This window comes from Centroberyx gerrardi, chromosome 11 (genome assembly GCF_048128805.1).
Source record: "Centroberyx gerrardi isolate f3 chromosome 11, fCenGer3.hap1.cur.20231027, whole genome shotgun sequence".
In the NCBI taxonomy this organism is placed as follows: Eukaryota; Metazoa; Chordata; class Actinopteri; order Beryciformes; family Berycidae; genus Centroberyx; species Centroberyx gerrardi.
Window position 1 is genome coordinate 17,872,456 of NC_136007.1, and position 14,141 is coordinate 17,886,596.

At 38.4% G+C, this 14,141-nt stretch overlaps 1 protein-coding gene across 1 annotated transcript; it reads left to right on the plus strand.

Moving 5' to 3' along the window:
- Positions 1-2,837: 2,837 nt before the first annotated feature.
- vamp2 (vesicle-associated membrane protein 2) lies at positions 2,838-12,367 on the plus strand. The gene is made up of 5 exons (XM_071915238.2): positions 2,838-2,917; positions 9,221-9,320; positions 9,831-9,989; positions 10,605-10,656; positions 11,197-12,367. Coding segments are annotated over exons 1-5 (330 nt in total). The 5' UTR covers positions 2,838-2,915; the 3' UTR covers positions 11,214-12,367.
- The last annotated feature ends 1,774 nt before the right edge of the window (positions 12,368-14,141 follow it).

A 14,141-nucleotide genomic window follows, 5' to 3' on the forward strand; every position in this document is an offset into this window, starting at 1 on the left:
CTTTAATTGGGTTGAGGGGGAAATTACTCATACACACAGGGAGATTACATGTTTGATTACCCTGCACACCAAACAAATTAAGTGTTTCATCACCTGACAACCATACATGGATAATACATCAGTTTAGGTGAGCTTAAGGTTCACACACCTACCATGGTTTCATAAGAGTTTGGATATTTGTAGAGGAATACAATTTATATGCAAGATTGTTTTTAACACTATTTAAGAATTTTCAAAATCCGAAAAAACTAAAGTGGAAATTTATCAAATATTAAAAGGAATATTGCATCTCTTTACAGGCCTAACAACAATAAGTACCTTTACAAAAAGTCAGCACTTTATTGTTGCAAAAACACACATTATATTTGAACTTATTGGCTTTTATTTATCATTGTTTTTACACTGTTTTTAGAGTCCCATACAAATATATTTAAATGTAGTAATAATAATAGTAGTCGTAGCAGTGGCAGTAATAGTAATATTAATATTAATGACAAACACACTCCCATTCCCACTCCCATTTCACCACATTAAATATGATCAAACATGACCTTGATAAGAGCCAAGAGTAGAGGCAAATCAATCATTGCCAATGAAATCTGGGTGTTAGGCAACTGAATGAAATGAATGAGATGAATGAAAAGATTATACTTTCCACTGAACAAGTTTGAAATCACGACTCCCAGAAAAGAGCTGAACGAGCTGAGCTTTTCCTGGTCTAGCAAGGGATGAGCTGTGGGTTTAAGAGGGGACTTTATTAAGTGAGATCTCTGCTCATATGGGACTCATAATGTGGAGTAAGCTGATAGTGGGTGTCAGGGGAACCTCAATGGATGTTTGAGTGACTGGAGGGGTATGAAACAGCACCAGTAGGTCACACAGTGCAATTACTTAACTTGATTAGGGATTGCTCGAGTGTCAATTACCACCCCGACCAATATAGGCTACCTATAGGCTACAAATATACACAACAAAAAATCTCCCCCATCATCAACACGGTCATAGTGCACCATTATCAGTAGGTATACTGTATAAAACCCAAATAGCATTCAAACATCTGCAAATCCCACTATTTAGAAAGGGGCGGAATAAACCAATAGGGCAGCAGTGACCTTCACTACTAAGCATAATCCAGTCAATGATCTGCAGTAGACCCTAAATTAATTTTATTCATTCCTGTTACAGACATGTCCATGAAACTTTTCCAAATAAGCGAGGCATAACACGCAGTAAGATAAAACCAGTTGGATTATGTATTATGGTGATAGGTGCTGCCACCCTTTTGGTTGGGGATTTAATATTCTGCCTCTTTGAGCATGAAAGGCTTTCTGATAGTTCAACAAACCCTATAAAACATGAACAGAGATAGGCTATAGCCTGATTATCATCATTTACTCATACAATCTTTCTGGCAATGTCTCTGCAAATGAATAGAGCAACAAAAATCCTTTTTGAAACTTCTGTTAAGAATCCTCTCTGCCAAAAGGTTTCTTCAGGCTAAAATGAAAAAAAGTCTCACTATCAAACTAAGAACCCTACTAAAAGCACTATTAAAAAAGCAAGAACGTGTATATCCTTTCTTAAGGCATAGGCTTATACTTCTACAGAGGCAGCTAAAAAATAAGTTATAGGCCATCTTTCCCAAAGACTAGTACTTTATGCCATTCCCAGTGATGTAGTGGTAAATAAAAAGGTGGGTAAAGTATGACCTCATCATGAGACAAACCATTACCACTATGAACAAAAAGCAATTATATTTTCAGAAAAGCATTCATTTATGTTTTCTACTTTAAAACAGGGGTTCTTAAACATTTCCATGTCATGGACACCAAGATAGACACACATTAGTCCACCGACCCCCATTTGATAATATTTTGTCCCAAGGACTTCCATATAAGATGTTATCAGTTTAGTATTGAATTGTGCTACTGTCTATGTTGTCACTACATGGGGAGATAATAGTGGTGAGAGTGAAACCTATGATAACACTCATTCTTATTCTGTTGTGGGAATAATTTTGAGTTATTAACAATGAAATTAAACTATTCCTTATTTTGCAGAGGGACCTCTAGAACCCCCTCTGAAGGAGAACTACCTTAAAAGACCCTATATCCTCATGTAAACTAGGCTACATCAGACTGATGCCATTTACTGTAATATCTACTATGAATTTATGCAGATTTATGCCAGTCTGAACAGGTGAGTAAACCTATTCCTCAAATAAAAAGGTGGGTAACCTGTTTTTAGGTGGATTTACCCTCCACTACATCCCTTGGCCATATATTTACTATGAAATAACCAGGCACCTAGTGTGAAGCTCGCCACACCCCCTTTCAAAGAACGCCATTTTGTTGACATGCACCCTTGCTGCCAAAATAAGATCCCTCACGAGCGCTTTAAGCCTAAACGTGACCATGTTGCGCGGTGCATATGAAAGAAACATACATGTATAATCACAATGACGGCGTCGGTAGACAAAAAACGTCGCTGTCGTGATCAATAAAATGGTGTCTTTGGTGTCTCTGGCCACCCATTTCAACATGAGACTCGCCGATTGACGTCACCGAGCCATCTTTGTCCCCCTAATCCAGGCGACTGTTTATTACACCTTCATTACTGTAGAGACTCCGACGGCACCGGGCACTTATAATAGCCTGTAGGTGCAGCATCACAGTAGATATAGGAAGGGGAAAAGGTTTTTTCTAGAGAGGGGACATTATCTATCTCAGCGGCAAATACAAGCGAGTCCTCCTAGGCTATATAGGCAGGAAAACGCCACAATAACCTACCAAAGGGTGCCAGAGGGTAGAGAGGAGCGCAGAAGGCAATCCACTTAATCTACCAGCCACTTACTACGCGCTAACATTTCCAGTCCGGATTTCAGCACTACTGCCTAGCCTACTCTACCAGGAAAAATGTAAGTTTCACGTCGTTTTATGTTCTTTTTGTGGGGCCCTGTGTTATTAATGAGTTGCAATTTCGTATCCTCGTGACAGGTGTTATTCAGGATTTATGGCAACGGAATGGTCTCGTGAGGTTTTGGCGTAAAATACTGAGGTTATTGTACTGGTGTAAGAATACCATCTCGTTACTATGTTGATGCTGAATTTAATTTCGTAGCCTTAGTTGCCTGCTGGATAATGAATAGCCCAAACGTAACGTTAGGCTAACGCTTTGGCCTAACCTTGGAGCAGGCGAGAGCATCGGATTTATTCTTGTCAAGGAAATAAGCCTTATTTGCGGTGTTTACACGGTAAACAATCGGTAAAGGTTGTTGTTTTTTTGCCGTGTTTTTGCCAGTCTCTTCCATTTTTCACCTCGTGCTTTTCACTGGAGCCAACACGCACGCATTTTCCAGATTGGACTGGTTTGATTTGAAAGGGATGCCGTCTGTGAAATTGCCCACAGGCTAATTAAATTTACATTTGAAGCATCATATACAAAAAAGGATGTTAACGTTAGTCTTTACTAAACAATTTTAGGCCCTTTAGTCGTGCGTTACTTCACCGTAGGCAACGATTAGGCTAATTTGTAGAGGCAGCAAGGACATAATGTTGAACAAGCCCTATGAGCTGTTTCAAAAGCTTTAGACAGCCTATTAAGACAGCCTGTTGAACTTTTTTCTTTTTTTTTTCGACGTGTCCTCCATTGGCCTTCATAAAGACTATTATATTATTAGCCATGAATTAGGCTTAGGCCTAGTTTACGCGATATTTGTAACCTACAGCGGGGGGTGGGGATAGCCTAGCCTTGTATGTCGTCGATTGTCGTGCGAGGGCGGACAGCTACATAGCAGGCTATATTTTAGGCTGTTTGCTGTTTCAAGGACATCTAAAAGCTATAAAATGTATATCTCCCATTGCTGTATTCGTCCCTTGTTGTTTCGACTGTATAGGATGCAAGTGTGTAAGTGTATAGGCTCAGGAAAGATGGCCGTGACAACCTCGTCTCTGTCAGGTTTTCTATAGCAGGCAACAGTCGGTTAAACGTTGAAACAGCCAGGCTTCGACACGCGACATGTTATTCAACTGTTGACAACGATATTTCCTCAATGGGGCTAAACGTAAAATTGTCACCAGCATTTGCTCTTAATCTTCCCCATAAGGAACCTCCCCGCCCTCGACATGGTATAGGCTCACACCGTTTATACAGGCCCGGTCGAGTCATGCTCAATCATATCTTTTAAAAGACATTATATAGGCCCTTTGTGTCAGGATATACCGTCAGAAATAAATAGTCAACCGTGTGGGTTAGGTTACAGTCCTGCAGCCTCAAAGGGAAGCGGGTAGTGACACTGGGAAGAGACTATTTCTGGTCCAGGCTGGTGTGGCGCTGTCCAGTGCTGAAACGTCGCTCTCCAGTGCTGAAAAACACACAGCGAGCTTTTTCATGTCAGTGACCACCCAAACAGAAACGCATTAAACTGGGGGACCCCCCATTTGAAAAGATTTTGTCCAAAGGAACCCCATCTGAGGGGATTTTTGTTGTTAATTTTGATTAAATATAGAAAAGAATAGCTGTCTATACTATAGGTGGGGTGGGGGCAGTGAATCTTATGATCAAAATAGTCATCCTTACACATTTCCTCATTGTTTTTACTTCTAGTAAGTGAAATGATGACAAAATTAAACTATTGCTCATTTTGCTGGTGACCCCATGAACTCCCCAGTCAAGGCCCCCGGAGGTCCCTGGACCCCACTTTGGGAACCACTGGGCTAGACTATTTTTATAGGCTCTGTCTTGAAAGAGGGTTGAATATATTTAGCTGTCATAGCCTATATTTGACATTGGCAGTGGACTCAGTTAGTTTACTTCTACGTTGTAGTCACAGTGAGAGCAATGCGAAACCCTGCCGACCCAACATGCCAGCTCAGTCTATTAGCAGCTACTCTATTACGCCTAATCAGGGACCCAATGAGCACCATAGCACTGTCTATATCAGATCAGATTATGTGACATAGCGCTGTCATCGGGTGCCCTTTCATGTCATTGGTATCGAATGTTAATTACTGTTACTTTTGTGATATTCAGTTAGTTGTTTGGCCTGAAAGTGATCTGGCAACAGGATGAAAATGATTTTGGGTCTCTAGTTATCACCACGCACAAAACCAGTAGCCGGATTTAGCGACTGTTTTTGTCAAAAGAGTGGGATTCATGGGGCAACAGTGTCATGTTGCTGCACAAAGAAGATTTTGAGACAAGTGAAACAGGTTCCCTTTGGCCCTGTGACTCCCATTCATTTAGCATTAACAGTGGCTAGTTGTTGAAAAAGCAATCAATATCAATCAATCAATCATTCAAATATAATAAAATCATGTAAAGAACCCCCCAAATTGCTGTTTTTTGGTAAGGTATCTCTTCTGGGAATATTCAAACACTTTTTAAGTGGAGATTATAAACTTAGATTCAAGAAGAGATTCCACTTTAAGACATAATTACATACATCCATTCTTTGAGGTTCAATAGTTTAGTCTTAGTTTGTGAATATAGACAAGTCTGTCCCAAAGTTTGCAATAGGAGATTCAAGACTCTTGATGGTAATATTAGGAAATAAATCCTGATTCATTATTAATGATGAATGGAAGACTGATTTATAAACAGAATGGTATAATGATAATCACTTTCTTCTAAGTTAGAATTAACAACAATGATGTATCTATGTAAAAGAAGCATAATAAGGCATCGTGACGCATATCACAAGTAGAGTATTCGCCTACGTAACCAATTTGTGTTCGGGCTGGTTTGGAAGTGACAGTGACCTACAACACCATCAAGAGAACTATTTCTAAAGGATTTGTTGTCACTTGAGGATTAGTAATGTGTGTGTGTGTGTGTACATTTAAAGGTGACCTTTATACAGAGTTTTGTCTCACACTAGTACAGGAACGTAGTCACAAGTATGATACGCTTATCAAAGGATCCTACAACATTAGCTATATTATATAAGCGTACGAGGAAGATGTAAAAGCTCTCAAATGATCACTTAGTCACTTCACTTTCCATAGAGCATTTTCTTAACTGGGACTGCCAGATAGCAGTAAGGGATGCTGAAGCAAGCATGCTCAGCTACTCTATGCTGAATGAAAAATTAAATATATATGCCTATTTATGCCTATTTTAAGTATTTCTTAAATTTCTTTTTTTTTTTTTTCATTTTTCAGATTAAAGATTTAATGTTCTTTGTGGGTCATTTGATCAGTTGATCAGTCCAGATCAGCATACTACTGCTTAATTTGTTGATATGGATACAGATTAAGGCGAAGTGATATTAGTAGGATGAGATATTGATGTCTTAGTTGAAAATTAAGTGAATCAATTAAGTGATTGTGTTTCCTATTATTTTCTTATGATAATTATCAGCATACTGTTTTTTCTGCTTGCTTTGTGTGGTGGTAACGGTGCTTACAATGAAAGACCCAGACCACATGTACCTATTTTGCATTTCAGGGATGATATCCATTATAATCTTTACTTTGGAGAAGCCTGCATCATTCAAATCTCCTTTGGGAATCACAAAAAAGCCAGCAATAAAATCAACTCAACAAGTGCAGTAGCACATGTAAGGTGCTTGCAGGTTGGGATGGGATCTTCAAAATACCTAATATGTTTCGGGATGGTCATTGATTGAATTTTATTGATACCGATGCCAATTGTGATATCTGTCTAATCTTTTATCAATCCCAAGAATTTTCAGATAATACAACTACAGCCTAATGCATTTCAGGTATAAAAAAACATATATAACAAAATGCATTTCCTTCTGTAATGTTGGAAAAACAAAGAAAATAGCCTACACTAATGATCAAAGAATAGCTTTATAGTAGTATACATGTGTTTTTAGTAAATATGAATCTATATCCCAGTCTATTTATTTATAGGCCCAGCTGTTACATGACATTGTGCTCTGTGTTTTTGATTAAATCACCAGTGACTTGTCTGCATGAGTTATAATAGACTTTTAGGTCTATAGTTTTCACTGTGGAACCTACAGCAACTGTCTCTCATGACTCCCTCAAAGGTTTTCATTCATGATTCATTTAGGATTTAAGCAAGCAACAACAGTGGCATGAATGATTGAACAGGGTTAGCATGCAGCTTTAAGGGAAAAGTGATTTTGCTTCATTTGACCTACATGGACTCTTGGTAAATATTAAAAAAATCTCAATTTCCAACACAGAATCACTGCAATTCTTAGGTAATCAAGTGCACATTCAAGTGTTTCTCTATTTTTGTTACATATATATATATTTCTGGTGCATTTGTCTGTCCTGTTGCACAGAGAGTACGTGTTAACATCAAGGGAGGCGTTTTTCACAGAGCTTTCAGTTTCCAATGGTGAATCGCACTTTCAGTTAAGTCTCTCACTGAAGCCATTATTGAGGCAAAGTGCATCCAAAAGACTGGGAGGTATATGTAGGCTACAATGCAACATGACATGACAAATCAGCAATAATTTTGATTTATTTTGCGATGAAATGTATTCATCCTGACTGTCCAGCATCGACAGCTAGAATTATTTGTCTTGGAGCCTCACAAATCTTACAAATCCTACAAATTGGAACTGATTCTGATTCCGATTTTATACCAGATTCTCGATACTCACCCCTAAATTTGTTTGGCAGAGCAGTCTTTACCGATGTTCAGCAGAAAAGGTATAGGTTTGGTTAATACAGTAATAGGCATCTTCATTGGCAGTCTGTTATATCTTGACTCTGTAGTTAACCAATGAAATGTTACTTATTTTGGCTTTCCATCCTGAACATACCCATCACTATACCACCGACACTGTCCTGTCTCCATAACATTATCCTATAGCTCCCAGTACTGTTCACATCACAGCATAACTCCACAGACTGTGAGGAAATTTACCAATAAACAAGTGAGTGAACAAAGAATGAGCAATAAACAAGCAGCAAGCAAATTACCATGATACACGGCACAGTGTTCTTCAAGAGGTGCTCCACCCTTATAGAAAGCATCTAATCATATTTTGTGTAAAATGTAGAAATTATGTTGTTGAGTAGAGGATGCATTTTTAGGCTGTTTCTGAAATTACATTACATTACATTCTGACAGCCACTAGAGTTTGGATGCAATCACAAAACCGATGCTCTGTTGATCCTCCAAATTTGTCTTTTTTGTTTGCCCCCTTCCACATGCAGGGAGGTCACAGTGCAGGGTCGGCCACACAGCAAAAACATCAGTGTTAATTTAACTCAAGAGTGTGAAAATCAACACTGTGCCAGTGGTTATATAAGTCCACACCCATCAGAGGCAATTTAACACTTTAAGATAGATTTGAACACCTGGCCCAGAGCCATATCAGCTCTATGAGAGGACAAACAACTCTCCAACCAATGCTTGTCAGCTCCAAATAATTGTCACTGAAAACATGCCACAATTTGCTGTGTACCTGGAGCTGGTAGGGAGTTGGTGTCTTGCTCAAGTACACTTCAGCAGGGTGGAAGTTTGCTTATGAAATATCTGCTGCATAGAATCTCACATCCGACGTTTGAATGCCCTCTATAGAATAATAATAGCATGTCATGCAACAGTCTGTGTAGGAGTCGGACAAGGTAGACAGACACCATTAATTACCTGTGGGGATACTGCATTTTGTGTCAGAAATATTTAAGACCGAACAAAAGAAATCAGTATTCATACATTTGAGCAGTTTACTATGCCTCCCAACACTTCTGGCAACTTTTCTGGAAATCAAACAAAAAAGACAATGAGTGACCCACTTAGTGATCTTGCCATGCCATTATGATCTTTGGACTGAGACAGACGTGAACAAACTTACTTTCAAATTTTTTTATGAGCACATTACACATCTGAAATATGTTAAAATCTGTGAATACATGAACTGCTAAATTTTCTTCTTTTTTTGTCTGTGTCCTCCAATCTGAAAAATTATGAAAAAATTGGATACATTTATCTTCAAAGTTAAATGCTGTGAAACATTCAGCTGAATATGTGTAAATTTAATTATATTATAAATTATGTACTATCATTTTTGTTTAATATGAAAAGCTTGTGTAATAGTGGGGTGATTTTTTGTTACTGAGGTGCAGCTGCGTAAATAGACTAAAAAAAATGAAATTCTTGAATAGCATCCTGCATCATTCTGCCTATAATGGTGTGTTATCGCAGCTTTTTAAGCCTTTTCTTGGTTGGTATGTTTTATATAACTACTAAGTATTTGTGTTTTCATTGTCAGGTCTGCCCCAGCCGCTGGCGCCCCTGCAGAGGGAGGGAATCAGCCTCCCAACCTCACCAGCAACCGTCGCCTGCAACAGACGCAGGCACAGGTGGATGAGGTGAGTCCACGTCCTTGCAAACCCAAAGTCACATGTTGTCGGGCTCTGATGTAGATGTTTACGTTTTTAACATTGTTCATGAGTCACCTACTGGTAACTCAGTCCTTTCTGCTTGCTCACATAAAAACAATAGGAAAACAATATTTCTTGGTTAAGAATGGATTTGAATTGAGTTTGTCTAAAATTGATTCGAATTAAGTTTGTCTAAAATTGCCATGGTAATGCCATGGAAACCATGGTTGGACATGAAAACTTCCAAACCTTAGGAGGGTTTTACCTAACTAATCCTCATCTAAGCAAGCAAAATTGTTGCGGCATATTTTTAGAATATATTTTAAAAATGTGTAGCCATTGTGTTGGGGCAGATGTGTCTAAACTACAAAGCAAAAATATCACGCACTGTTCTGCCGGATCCTTGCAGAGAGTCCTCCCATGTTGATAGTTGATTGCACTGCTTCTTTCTCACACCTCTCGCCTCATCTCTACATTGCTCTGCATGTCATTCCCCAGGTGGTGGATATCATGCGTGTAAACGTTGATAAGGTTCTGGAGCGTGATCAGAAGCTGTCAGAACTGGATGATAGGGCCGATGCCCTGCAGGCTGGAGCCTCTCAGTTTGAGACCAGCGCTGCAAAACTGAAGAATAAATACTGGTGGAAGAATGCCAAGGTGAGGACACACAAAGGCCTTATCACTCACAAGGATCGTGTTTTTAGGACATCGCATTATCAATGTCGTTGGTTGTTTGTATTTTATCATTGGAAGTCTCATTAGTGGGTTTTTTTGGATAGAAATTCTACGTAATACCATATGCACTTGGTCAGATGTCACTGGATTACAAAATCCCCTCATGAATCCAGCACTCCTCCTCCACTTCACGCTATGGAACGATGCCAAAAATTCTGACAGCGCTAGAGTTTGAGCCGGCTGTGATTTATTTAACCGTAGGGTTAGCTGGCAGTTGACCATCTCACACTGTGTGGACATGAATAATACTAATACAGATAGGCGACATTTTAATGTGATGCTGAAAATTTGTCAGACCTTCTCTGGGCTAAACTGGCTCTGACATCACACAGTCTAAGGTTGCCTTTGGCCTGGTTGATGGCTATTTGTGCTTTCAAGAATTAAATGGTACAACATAAATGTAAGTATTGTTATAGTGAATTGGAGATGATCTACCTATATGATGAAAATGACATCATTGATTAAAAGGCTTAAAACAATCACAGATGTTACTCCTTTTCTAACAATACATTTTTTCTCAACATCCACTGTCTTTAGATGATGATTATCCTGGGTGTGATATGCGTGATTGTCCTCATCGTCATTATTGGTAAGAGTCAATGATTGTTTTATGTGTATATCAAATGTAGCTATATTCATACACATACATAGATTAAGCATTATTATACGCTATATATATATGTTTTTCTGCTCTATAGATAGATTAGGACTTGATGACAAATAATCTCCCCACTAATTTAAAATCACACCATAACTCAAAATACAGGAACATTTAGCACCACTGTTTGGAAACAGTACCAATGCATTGAATCAATAGAATGACTTAGTTCTTAGTTCTGATTCAATACATGTATCATATACTGTAAGTCATTGAATGAAAAACTAAGGTAATCAGTTTGAGAGCAAAAATGTGTTCATTTCAACAAAATAAATATAAGAAAGCCAGCAGTTGGAAAATCTTGATTTGATAGGTGGTGCTCTACTTCGATTCTCAATTGGGCCTTTAATGTAAGAATGTTTTTACTGCTGCACTGCACTTTTCTGACTTATCACTCAGTGAGTTCTGATGCATTAGACTCCTATTTTCATCATATTTTCATCACCACTCCTCTGTTCTTTCTCTCTGCAGTGTACTTCAGCACCTAAGAAGAGTTGCTCCTACCCCAGTCTCAACCCAACTTCCTTGCAACAGAAAAACCCTCAAATTGATGACAAAATTAATCACTGATGATGAATTTATTATATATCTCCCCCAATTAGCCTTGATATAAAACCCCTAAACCCTTCGGGGCCCCATGGCTCCCCCACTTCCACCACCTCGCCTCTGGACCCCTGTCAATATTTGTCCTGTGAGTCTGTGGCCCTGTCTCCTTTCTAGGTACTTTTGGCTTTTCTAATCTGCCATACTGAGAACCAAACACTTGTGACGATGCAACAATAGAAAAGGAAACAATGACTGGCGATAATTGTTACATAACTGATATGATATATAGTTCTTTGTAGAGTTTTATTCTGATATATACTGTTTTTGTAGGTGTGTGTGTGTGTGTGTGCGTGCATTTTGTATTTTTTAATTTTTGTATTAATTTTACGTATGCTTCAGCGTTAACTACTGCCTATTTAAAGTGTGTATCTTGCATGTTCTCATTGTCCGTCTGTCCCTTGCTTACTCTTTCTTGCTCTGTCTTTCATAGAGTATTGGTGCATCTTTGCACAATGGAGTTGGTCTCCACTAACTAAGGTACTTCAAGGGAATACCAATCGATTTTTAGAGTTCATATGTGTTATTCCTATCTAGGACAGTCCAAAATAAGACAGAAACAACAGAACTGAAACCTGAAATGTCATTCAGTTGTAAAATCTGGAGCTGTTTCATAGACAGTGAATGGAGGACTGATTTTGTGGATCCGCACATTGTTTCTTTGTGTTTTAATACCGAACAGAGCTTTATTCTATCTTTATTCTATTTTAATGTCATCACTTCTGGGCCACAAAAATTCAATTGCCCTAGAAAATTTCCCAGGTTATTCCATCACATTTTCCAGCTCCAGGTTTTATATCTTGATGCTGTCAGGGGTTCAAGTCTTGGCTTCTTTCTGGCTTTCCGAGAGAGTTGTTCATGCTCACAAATATTGATTCAAATAACGCATGAATTGTTAAATTAAGAGGTATTCCCCTGTAATCATCATTCCCACCCCTTTCCATCTTCATCTGAGTGTCATTTCTCTTTCTCTGTTTCTCTAACTTTCAGCCATATTTGCTCTAACACCCCACCCTCATCTCTCTCTCAGCATGCTTTAACACCCCGATTTCTTCTGATGATTTCAAAACTGCCATAGTACAGTTGGACCAATGTCTGTAGATGTTTCTTTTTTTTTTAAACTTTTACTTAGTGTCTTATTTCGAAAACATTCCTTCATTGCAGTCTAGTGCAAATGCTCTTAATGTAGCACATGTAAGTGTAAGTATCTTTAAAAAAAAAAAAAAACCTGAGGTGAAAATAGTGTCGCCAATATCGGTCATACAAACCATAAGAGAAAATACTGATACTTATAGCTGTAAGGGTTAGTTTTGGGTAGACCGGATTAGAATTTGAATCTGTCCAAATTTCTTTCTTTTGTAATATCTGTGATGTTACTGTAACATTACACTTATACTACGGAGATGTCATTACTATCATAATGTAGATATGGACTTGAAAAACAATACTTATGCCAGGAGTTAAAATGGTACTGTTGTATAAATTGACTATTCATTAATTTCCATATAGTAAGGGGTTAATTCTCACTGGTCCATAACCTACATGGACACAGAAAAGCCTTAGTCTCCAATCACTCAAAAGCTAGCCTATTAAAGGTTATTTCCAGTCAAACACTTACACTTTTCGTTTGTGTAGGGGGAGAGGCTGACTGAAAAAGAGGAATCTGTTTAAAATGCACAAACAACCTTGTTTTTGATGGCGCTGTCTGGCCGGTCGACCGCCTGGCCAAAGGAGATCCTCATGCAGCAAAACCTCACCACATGAAGAGCACATAAACAGACAATTCAGCCTTATTTGCAAATCAAGGCACAGGGACAGAGGCTAATGAGGAAAAATGGCATAAATCCACAGTTGGCTAGAGTTTTAGTACAGCAATCCGATAACTTTGGGGTCTTTCTTAGATTCAGAGATTAGCAGTTAAAGGTTATTGACGAGTGAGCATTCCAAGAAATGGGAGAAGCAATTGTTCAAACAATAGTAGCATTCCTAACAAACTAGCCAGAGTGTTTTGCTATCGCAGTGGTTCTGTCTCGATGTTTCTCCCTATAGTTAAGGCCTTTTTCTTTTTTAAATATAATAGATTATATTTATATTATAGTATATTTTTGTGTGAAACAGATAGGTAAAGAGGAGAGTGCAATCAGTACCATTTGCTGCCAAGGGCGGTAAGCTCCTCTTTACCTCTGTCTTGTGTGTTTTTTGTAATTCAGCTCTGTGCGTTATACACTGCCAAGCAACTAGGGAGAGGCTTTTATTGTTATTGCAGTTATTTCTTCATTGGTGCCCTCACTGGTTTGGTCTTAAACAATTCTTTTACTATTTTTGGCATCTATTCCTGTGCAATCTACTCTTTTTGGCTACTTTCTGAATAGGAGTGCAGGACAATATGATGCACTTGCTTTGTGGATTTTCAAATCCTCTGTCACACTAAGGCCTCGTACACATTAGCAAACTGCAACATTATAAAAACGTTGCAAGTTCCCTAAAACTGCAAAAAGCACTTTCAGGAACTGTGAAACCATTTTACGTTGGACCTTTTTATCACATCATGTAGACTTGCCTACAATGGATGAGAACAGACAAACAATTCTAAACAATCCTATGGCAAGTTTAGTTCAGCAATTCAATCAAATCTCTCCTCTATGCTTTATGAAAGTAAATTTTCAACTAGCATTCCAATGATGTATGTTCTATAGCTTTTGCATCTTGTGAAAATATAGGCTGCAGTCACTGGAAAGCTATGGGAACCACTAAACCAACTAAAATATTTCAAAACAAAGTTAAAACCTGCAAGTGTGTGTAAAGCCTTAGAA

Bases quoted from the DNA above. Each gene is read 5' to 3' on its own strand.
- vamp2 (XM_071915238.2), top strand. The intron at 9,321-9,830 runs GTGAGTCCACGT...GTCATTCCCCAG, and splicing joins CGCAGGCACAGGTGGATGAG to GTGGTGGATATCATGCGTGT. The intron at 9,990-10,604 runs GTGAGGACACAC...CACTGTCTTTAG, and splicing joins ACTGGTGGAAGAATGCCAAG to ATGATGATTATCCTGGGTGT.